The sequence below is a fragment of the Drosophila innubila genome, assembly GCF_004354385.1.
Source record: "Drosophila innubila isolate TH190305 chromosome 2L unlocalized genomic scaffold, UK_Dinn_1.0 4_B_2L, whole genome shotgun sequence".
NCBI lineage: Eukaryota > Metazoa > Arthropoda > Insecta > Diptera > Drosophilidae > Drosophila > Drosophila innubila.
The window spans coordinates 10,220,659-10,230,147 of NW_022995372.1; the positions used below are offsets into that span (position 1 = coordinate 10,220,659).

Sequence of the window (9,489 nt, forward strand, 5' to 3'; positions counted from 1 at the left end):
GACTCACGGGCTAGTCCCAATGGCGAGCTACGTCAGATAGCAACATCAATAGGCCTGTTTCGGCACTGAGTGTGGGTCTAGTTTCAGGGGCTTGTCGACTGCAGGGCCGGCTTCTTTTCACCCACCCACCTCACTCAAGTTTGAGGGAAAATAACAATAAAAATACGCTCACTTGGCGTGGGAGAAAAATTACAATGTGCGAGCTGTGAGCTTGGTTTTTATTTCATTAGACACGTTTGAAATTCTCTGGGAGAGGGAGAGCAATTAAGAGAGGTGACGCTTCACAAACAAATGACCGACTGACTAATTCAAGTTCAGTGGAATTAAAAGAGTTTGCTCGCTCTCAGTCACGGCTTCAGGTAGAGCGACTGGAGCTGCTCGGATTTCGACGGCTTGTTGGTGAGCAATTCGTTGGTTTGACTTTTAGTTTCGTTTCAAGCCTCGCTGGCATCGGTTGTGTTTTTGCCTTGTGCAAATTTTAAAGGTGCGTATCGACTCAGAAGTGTTGACTGAAAAAAACAAGTCAAGCAACAGTTGAATTTTACATTTGAAACTGAACGAAATTCACAATTTATTAAACTAAACAAAAGACCCAAGACACAAGCTCGACTATGTTTGCATAACTTTAACTCTAACTCTGCGCGAGCAACTTTAGGTTTTCTGCCACGCCCCATTTGGCCCAGCTTGTTGTAGTAATTGTGCCGCAATGACGCCTTCACTTTCAATTGTCACCGACGTTTGCCAATGAACAGTTTTGGGCTGTTGAACAGGCCAACAAAGTTGGTTAGTAATGGCTTAAATTTGGCTTGCGCATAATGAAAACTCCTTTTCTATGGATTTGAGTTTGAAAATAGCAAGTCTCTCAATACTTAACTAAAAAGGCTGATAACTTGAAATTTTAGAAGATGTAAACGAGTATTTTATCCGAGCATTTTATAAGCAGTAAATGACCAAAAAAGGCGAACACATCATAAAACACGCTTGCACAAATGTCTGTAATAAATTAGAAATGAAATACGAAGTAAAAACCTGACCAGAACGTGCGCATAATTAAAACATAAGAGATTGTGTATGAAGTACAGGCTTTATTTGATTTTACTCAAGTGGTTGCGAACAGACAGATCACTCATTCAAATGCCAATGGCCCTGACAAGACGTCTGAGTTACGATTGGAGTGATCTAACTGAAAACACACATATAAACTATTTAGCCTACATTACTTCAAATACCTTAACTTAAATATATCTACTATACTCTTTGTGATACAAATCGTGATGGTAGAGATAAACGACAACTATAATAGTTTTTAGAGTGTATTGATTACGTCTACGAAAACAAATGAAGCTGACAGTCAATTGAACATCTCACACTAGTACAGTCCAACTTCATTATTTGCCACAAGTGCTTGAAATACACGATTAATAAGTAGCAGATGATGTATGAAATTTAAAAACTGAAATAAAAAGGGAAATATAAAATCGATTTTCAGCTCAATATAATAATGTTCGACTGTATCTTTTTCTTGCCTATAAGTATTTGAGTTTTTATTTTTGTTTATCAACTCTCAGAAAACTTTCAAAATGGTTTTAGTACGGTTTGCTGCTGTTTGAAGCTCCACTTAAATCGAACCTGAAGACATGTGCCAGAAGTAATTTGTTTATATATAGACTTGTATATTTTATGGTTATATCAAGGTCGCAGCTTAACGGAAGCTGCTTACGAACTGCCCACATTGGTACAATATTTAATCTTAGCTTTTATTTGCAGTTAGACAAGAGAATTAATCATGATATCTGGCTGGGCTTTGGCTGCAGCTCTGATGCTCTGTGTGGGCCTGGTTGCCGGTAAAGACAATCTGCGAGTGGCCTACGAATGGCGGGAAATGGACTTTAAGTACGACAGCTCCGACCAGAGATGGTCGGCCATTGAAAGCGGCGCCTTTAAGCCGGCGAATGTTATACCATTTGGCCTGGAGATCCATCGCCATCGTTTGTTCGTAACGCTGCCCAGATGGCGCAACGGTGTGCCAGCCTCATTGGCCTACCTTGATCTTAATGGTAAGTGCTTTATGCTTTGGGGCTCAAGTTGCATTCATACAAATGCATTTGCATATAATTACAGTTCTGTTTATACTTACTCCGAACTGAAAACTGAAATAACAGCAATTGCATTGTTATGTTAAGCACGTGGGATTTATATTCTTAGCTGAAAGGGTATTTGATTCTTTTAATTAAACAATTCAGTTTTGTTTCATTCGCACTTGCTGGTGTTAATTGCTTTTCGTAAACCACTTCTTAGAGCAAGGGAGTAGAAGTGAAAGGGGACTGCTCAGTGCCAATATTTCCGCTCGTTTGCGTCAACAACGATCTGAGAAACTAACAAATAGCAAGAGATGCAACACAACAATATTATAAACAAATTGAAAATATCAATTCGTACTCAAATAGCTATTAATTTATGTATATAGCTATAGACTATAGTATGTATGACAGATAAATAAATTAATACAAAAAAATGTACATTAAACAGCTTTTTAAAACACGACGTATACTTAACGATAGAAATATTAGAGGTATTATTATTTTTATTAAAATGTAGCTATGTAAATTTAATTTAACTACTTAATTACTCGTATTAATTCTTTTGCGACTGCTTTTTAAAGAATATCCTGACAATTCTTTGAATACTGTGTGCTACAAAGATTTGAAGTCGAAAGTTTTTAAAATTTGTATACAGGGAATCAAAAAGTTGTTAAATAATTGCACTCCATGTTTATAAAACCGGTTCTATAAGTCATACAAGCATCCAAATGCAGACACGTTCGTCAATTAGCATCAATGCAAATGCTCAAAATCAAATCAAGTAATCAAGTGTTTCAAGTGGAGCATTCACCTTATACGATTCCAGTGATTCACATGCCAATTTATGTACTCTGTATTTTAGATAACTCAACGAAGATGCCCGTTCTGTCACCTTTTCCTAGTTGGGTGGCACATAGTCTGAGTGAGGCGGATCCCGAGCTGGTTTCACCTTTCCGAGTGCGAGCTGATCGTTGTGGACGTCTTTGGGTGCTGGATTCGAGGATATCGGGAGTGCTGGAGCAGACCAAGCTTTATGGACCGGCACAGTTGCTTGTCTATGATCTGCACAATGATGATCTGCTGCGTCGTTATGTGCTGCCAGCGGGACAGACCAAGCAGAGCTCCTTCTTTGCCAATTTGGCTGTGGAGGACAGCGATTGTGAAAACACTTATGCTTATATGGCAGACTTGGGTAGTCCTGGTCTGGTTGTGTATTCGTGGCGAGATCAGGAATCGTGGCGCGTGCAGCATCATTTCTTCCATCCGGATCCGTTAGCCGGCAACTTCAGCATTGCAGGAATTGAGTTCCAGTGGGATGATGGATTATACGGACTGGCCCTGTCCAAGCCACAGTTAGATGGCTTCTCTACACTCTACTTCCATCCGTTGAGCTCCACAATGGAGTTTTCTGTCAACACCTCCGTGCTGCGCAATAAGACTCTGGCCACCTCAGGTGCCATTTACCGTGAATTTAACATTCTGGGATCACGTGGTCCGAATGATCAGGCGGGAGCCCAATGCCTGGATCCGGAGTCAGGAGTTATATTCTATGCACTGCCCAATCAAAATGCCGTGGGATGCTGGAAAACCTCGAGTAGCTACAAATCACACGATCGAGTCTATATAAGCGACACCAATATGATTTTCCCCAGCGATGTTAAGGTGGATGATCAGCGCCGTCTTTGGGTAATTTCCAATCAGCTGCAAGCCTTTATCTACGATGAACTCTATCCGGGTAGCATCAATTTCCGCATACTAACGGCCAGTGTAGAGGATGCCATCGATCATACATCCTGCGACGTGCCCAAAAAGCTGCCAGAAATCATCAGTAAATTTGGCGAAGTCATTAAGACGAACATCCAAGGAAAGAAGACGTCTGAGGGCCGATCTGGTTCAACTTCCTTGAGTTTCAGCTTGCTGCTCGGAAGCTGCATTCTGTTGTGCTCCTGGCTGCTGTAAGGATAATCTTCTGTACATACAACACCATCCCAATGTGCTGTTTCATAGATAGTTGTAGTTTCATAGCTCGTAATGTTGAATAAATATAAGAATTTTATTAAGATACAAGCTGAAATCTTAACTAACTGCAAGCCAATCCAGTTGGCTATCAATATTTGTCCAGCTTCTCGCTGTCCACAATGTAAACAGAGTTCACATCAACAGTCTCATCACTGGCCTGCGATTGTACATCCTCCGGACTCTCGGACCGAGCACGTTTCTCATTCTTCTTCTGCAGTCGCTTAATGCAATCTCCACAGAAGAACAAAGTTAACTGCAAGGAAAGGAAATACTTATGATTTTTAAAGCTACAGAACTCTACACGTAGTATGAAGAACAGTTAAAAGGAATCAAACTATAATTAAAACAAACAAGAATTAATAATTTGGTGTCCTCTACCAAACTTTTTCTGGCTCTAGTCGTGTACTTTAGACCAGAAGTGGGCAACCAATTCGAATTATACAACAACACCAGCAATTCTGCGAGCTGGGTCACTAATTAATTGTGCTCAGCGCTACGACCCGAAGCAGCGTATTTGCTGTGTTGTCGTAAATTATTTGTTATCTCATCTACTTCTGACTGTGCACCATCCACTATAAAATCATAATATGTGTCATTATATTTACATGTTCCAGTATGCCAATAAGTCCCAGCACGGAGAGTCCAAGCAAAAAGCCCAGTGAACCACCAACATCGGCTATAAACTGTGTTGTATCGTAGCTGGGCCGTTCCTCAATCATCTGCTGGAACACAGAACAAAATAGTTAGGAATAGACTCTTCCCGAGATAACCTCTTTCAGCTGACATACCGATATCAGTTTGGTTGTGTAGTATATAAAGATGAGGGTTCGTGGTTCCGGTTGTGCGAAGGTCTTTCGGCTCTGTATATAGGTGGTATAAATTCGCGATTCACAGGGCTGTAAACAGTTGCAATTGAAGTCGTCATCGCCATCGTATACCCTGTGATAAGATGAGAATATAATGTGAAGGAATGGGGAGTACGTTTATCAACCTTACGCATGGTAATCCTCAATAAGATTGCGCATGGATGCATTATCATTGCAGGGTTCCTGCTCGATATCATGCATCCAAGGTCCTGAACAGTTCGCCTCTTCCGCCAGATCTTTCCAAATGCAAATCTCGCCACACTAATAAAAACTATTGAGAAATAAGCTAAATATACAAATAGTTTATGAAATTCACCTTTAGATCACTGTATCCCTCTTTTCTAGAGCACTCTTGTTCCCGCGTTTCCACATTTGAAAAGAACTGACTTTGTAGCTTAATTTCAATCTCTTCTCTAATATTCACAAAAACATACTCCACACGTCCGGAGCCCTTCATATTGATCTCTGTACAAAAGAAGATTTATAAAAACTGGACTGACAAAGGGAATTAGATCTTACCCGTAAAGTTTTCGCGTTTGTCGTGTATGAAAATATGCCAACCTGCTCCATAGATTAAATCTACACTGCTCGTGGATTGAACTAAATTGTGTTCTAATATCAGGGAGTAGCCCACCTGCTTGGAGACCCGTTTCATGGCAATCTTTGGACGCAGAGTGAAGCACCGTCCCATGTAGAAGTGCAAGCTGCTGTCGATATCAACATCTAAGTGAAGAGATAACATATGATAGTTCATAATACGATGAAATGTTGATGCACTTACTACTCGGTTCTCCATTCAATCCATATGAATAAAAAGTCTCGTCCAGGTTGAATGTGCCGTTCATAAAGAACTCTTCGAGAGGTAATTCACCATATGGATAGTTCATCCAACAGGTGGCGAATCCGGGATGCGGACAGTTACCATTTGACAGAGTCTATAAGAATTTAGAAATCACATTTAGGATATTATAATTATAATTATATAATTGCTAAACTCACTTCTAAAACTTCTTCTTTATAAGGTGGTTCACGACAAATGGTAATCGCAGGCATTTCAATAGTTTCATTAACATTGTAATACGAGTGCGTTGATATGGGAGGATGCGATAACTTGGAGAAGCACTCGTATAGCTGTACAATAACCACGATGCAACAGACGAAGAGTACGAGGTAGCGTATGAGTTTAGCAGGATCTCTCAGGAGCCAGGCTCTTAACTCCCCCCAGTAACCCATCGTTATCGGAATTCAGCACGCACGTAAAAGTGAAACTCAAGTGAATGTCAATGTCTAGTTTCGAATGGGTAAAGGCCCCTCGACATATTCGCAATATCTTTTAGGCCTGCACAAATTCTCACAGTTGGTCATGATAAGCTAATATTGATTTATGCGCCGTACTATAACAACAACTTGATAAAGTCATATATCCAGAAACAATGTGTTGACTATCAAATACATGGGCTGCAACTGTAACTACACACAAATCGGCGTATCAAACAGGTGTAGAGCTCTCTAGATTATGGCCCTGTTTGCGATACGTTTAGCCGCATCCAATACAGCTTAACACGCGTTCAAGCGTTTAATTACCAAAACATTTTCTTTATAATTGTTTATGGATATCACAAATAGATATATGCATATCATTAATATGGTATACATAGAGATCTGAAATCAGCGTTTTAGTAGGCACTTTATGGTTTTATGGACTAACTTGTTGTCTGCATGCGTGACGACTTTGAAACTTGGATAAGCTGTTCAAGTTAATAGAATAAATGTTTTTTAAGTACTTTAATTCTATTGAAATTTCATACTTTAAAATTTTGTTTAATAAAAGTATATTCTAGAATTCTTTCTTAAAATGTGTAATTTAATTAAACCAGGGAATAGCACCGAAACCGGTATCGGAACCGTTAAACGAAACTAACAGTTTCATTATTTGTACCGTAACTGAAATTATTACTCTTTCAAGAACCGAAAACCGAAACGCTTGTACCGGTACGGTTGTGGTAAAGTTGCAAGGTCAAAGTGTTGAATGCCATTTTGATCATGAGTCGGTCTCTTAATTCCTACTGCATTTTGAAAATTTTATTATTTTTCGACCATCATAGCCATGGTTCCACGTTAATTGTAAGGGTCCATCCTTTAAAATTTTTAAAATTCAAAATTTTAGATCTCAAGTTTTTACTTTTATTAAACTTCTTATGTCGTAATTAGTATAAAACGACACTTTAAACTCGATTCTAAAGCCTTGGATTTTCTTGCAAAAAATCATGTCAAAATTAAGAAATATTTTGACTTGTAAAGTTGCTAGATCAGAGGCCTGAGCAACTTCGAACTGTCATAACTTTGGCAAAACTGTACCGATTTTCAAGCGGAATGTCATTTTGATCATGGTTTGGCCTCTATATTCATTCTATATTCAAATTTTATTAAATTCGTACGAAAAATTTTATTACTCTGGACTTAGATATTTACTTCCATCTCATAATCATTTCATTTATCATACATCATTTCAAAATGTTTAAAAATTGATTTGGTGTACTGAAAAACTGAAATAGAACCTTTTACCGAAATAGTTGTTTCGGAACTTACCGGAACCGAAACCGTAACCTTAATTGGTTTTTGTTTGTTTTCTTGAATTAAAGTCTAAAATATTTGGGGTATTCACAAAACTGATTTCAATATAAATAAAAGTAATTGAAAGGTCTTTTTGCCAACAATACAAAATCAACTGCATACTCTAAGGAGCTAGTATTGTTTTAAGATCTTTGGTTAGCAATTACTGCTGCTCTACTTGTCTGATCTTGCGTTGATTAAGTGCGATAATAGATAATAATAATAGACAACGGTAATTACCATAAAATACGTAGTATCTGAAGAGCTATAGGCATGGTGGCCTTTCGCGATTTGCGGGGGCGGCAGGGTGTGGCAAAAATTTGAAACAAACTTGATCTACGCCATTGGACTCTGTGTGCCAAATTTGGTTGACCTAGCTCTTATAGTCTCTGAGATTTAGGCACTGACACAGACGGACATGACTATATTGACTCGTCTGTTGATGCTGATCAAGAATATATATGCTTTATAGGGTGGGATTTGCCTTCTTTTCCCTGTTATATACATTTTAACGAATACAATATATCCTTTTACTTATTTTTTAAAAAGGGCTCAAAAATGTACAGCCTTTTTTAGATGTAAAGCTACAAATTCATTGCAATAGTTATAATAAGTTTTAAAATTGGAAAAATATCGAATAAAATATCGCATACGTTATGTTACTTTTCCGTAGTCAGAGCTCTGGGCTGGCATTGTTTTGTAAACAGCTTCAGTTCAAATGATTGTTGTCGTGTCTAGTTAATTAACACAAATTATTTATAAGTAAAGCCATCCAACATTTCAAATAAATGGTCTTTACATTAAGTACATAAGTACTTTGATAAATTCTTTGGTTTCACATTTTATTTGTAATCTATTCTAGAACATTTTCTACTTAACTTTAATCTATCTAAACACTTGTCGATTATTTTCATATGATATCTTTAGCTGATAGCCTTACGTAAGGGCGCACAGACAATAAGTTATGACACGGCTATAGATGTCTTGACCTTATATCTGTTAAGCTGGTCGTGTGCTTAATAGATATTAGACAAATGCTACAGATACAGAAACTCACTATATACGATACTCTACAGTGTATGTATCTGAGTATACCTTGAGCTTTGCAGCAATAACAATTTGTGGAAAAAACAAATGAAAGACAAGCCAAACAATGCGTATCCAGTTGAAGAAGAAGCCCTCGGGCCAAAGCTAAAGCATTCCACAGTTGTGACGTTAAATCAGAGCAGAAAAATCAGTCGGATCGGATCGACTCGACTGCGACCCACTGCTATACATATATGTATGTATATACTGTCTATATACTACACACACACACACAGAGCCAAAAGGCAGAAAACTAATAAACAAAAAGAAACTTGCGACTAAAAATAGACAAATTGAAACATTTTCGAGATGAAAAATCCAACAACAGACAACATTAACATTAACGGGACGAGGATATGGACGCGGACGTGTTTGTGGACATAGATGTTGATGTAGTAGTTGTAGATGTGCTGACTATTACGACAAGTGGGCAAGCCGGAGCAACGCAAGAGTTTGTTTTACTTTCACATACAATTGCATATGCGAATGTATCTGTATCTGTGAGATACAGTATGACAAGTAATTGCTTTGACAAAAAAAAAACATTTTCTTGGATTATAATATTTTATTTCTTTTCCCATGAAATACAAAGAAATAATTATATATATTGGGTTATGTTACTTGTTTCGCATTCTTTGTCAAATCAATTACTTAGAATACTGTATACTGACGGACCTCGATTGTACCACACGGCGTATGCGTGCTGTGCTCAGGACACAGCTACCAATTTCGAGTGTGTTTGTGCGTGTCTGTCTGTATGCATATCTGTATCTGTGTGTGTATCTAGTAAATTTTAGATTTTTTTGTATAGATATATTTTGAAA

General features: G+C 38.1%; 2 protein-coding genes across 3 annotated transcripts; one reads left to right on the top strand and one right to left on the bottom strand.

Moving 5' to 3' along the window:
- Positions 1-436: 436 nt before the first annotated feature.
- Positions 437-4,148, top strand: LOC117781388 (protein yellow). Its single transcript, XM_034618139.1, has 3 exons — positions 437-484; positions 1,768-2,057; positions 2,944-4,148. Exons 2-3 carry the CDS (start codon positions 1,787-1,789, stop codon positions 4,038-4,040), a joined length of 1,368 nt encoding a protein of 455 aa, XP_034474030.1. The 5' UTR covers positions 437-484; positions 1,768-1,786; the 3' UTR covers positions 4,041-4,148.
- Positions 4,111-6,241, bottom strand: LOC117781389 (degenerin del-1). 2 transcript variants are annotated; one of them, XM_034618141.1, is made up of 8 exons: positions 5,966-6,241; positions 5,748-5,901; positions 5,486-5,689; positions 5,283-5,431; positions 5,097-5,227; positions 4,889-5,039; positions 4,706-4,819; positions 4,111-4,353 (listed from the first exon to the last, which is right to left on the bottom strand). In XM_034618141.1, exons 1-8 carry the CDS (start codon positions 6,197-6,199, stop codon positions 4,189-4,191), a joined length of 1,302 nt encoding a protein of 433 aa, XP_034474032.1. In that variant the 5' UTR covers positions 6,200-6,241; the 3' UTR covers positions 4,111-4,188. The 2 variants fall into 2 exon arrangements, with proteins under 2 accessions (XP_034474032.1, XP_034474031.1); XM_034618140.1 differs by having other exon boundaries at positions 4,706-4,822.
- Between the last annotated feature and the right edge of the window lie 3,248 nt (positions 6,242-9,489).

What these genes read in the sequence shown, in the direction of transcription:
- LOC117781388 (XM_034618139.1), top strand. Translation starts at nt 1,787, where the DNA reads ATGATATCTGGCTGGGCTTTGGCTGCAGCTCTGATGCTCTGTGTGGGC. An exon ending in GGCCTACCTTGATCTTAATG is followed by an intron (nt 2,058 to 2,943) that starts GTAAGTGCTTTA and finishes TCTGTATTTTAG; the next exon opens with ATAACTCAACGAAGATGCCC.
- LOC117781389 (XM_034618140.1), bottom strand. Translation starts at nt 6,199, where the DNA reads ATGGGTTACTGGGGGGAGTTAAGAGCCTGGCTCCTGAGAGATCCTGCT. An exon ending in ATTGAATGGAGAACCGAGTA is followed by an intron (nt 5,690 to 5,747) that starts GTAAGTGCATCA and finishes CTCTTCACTTAG; the next exon opens with ATGTTGATATCGACAGCAGC. An exon ending in CTTATTGAGGATTACCATGC is followed by an intron (nt 5,040 to 5,096) that starts GTAAGGTTGATA and finishes ATCTTATCACAG; the next exon opens with GGTATACGATGGCGATGACG.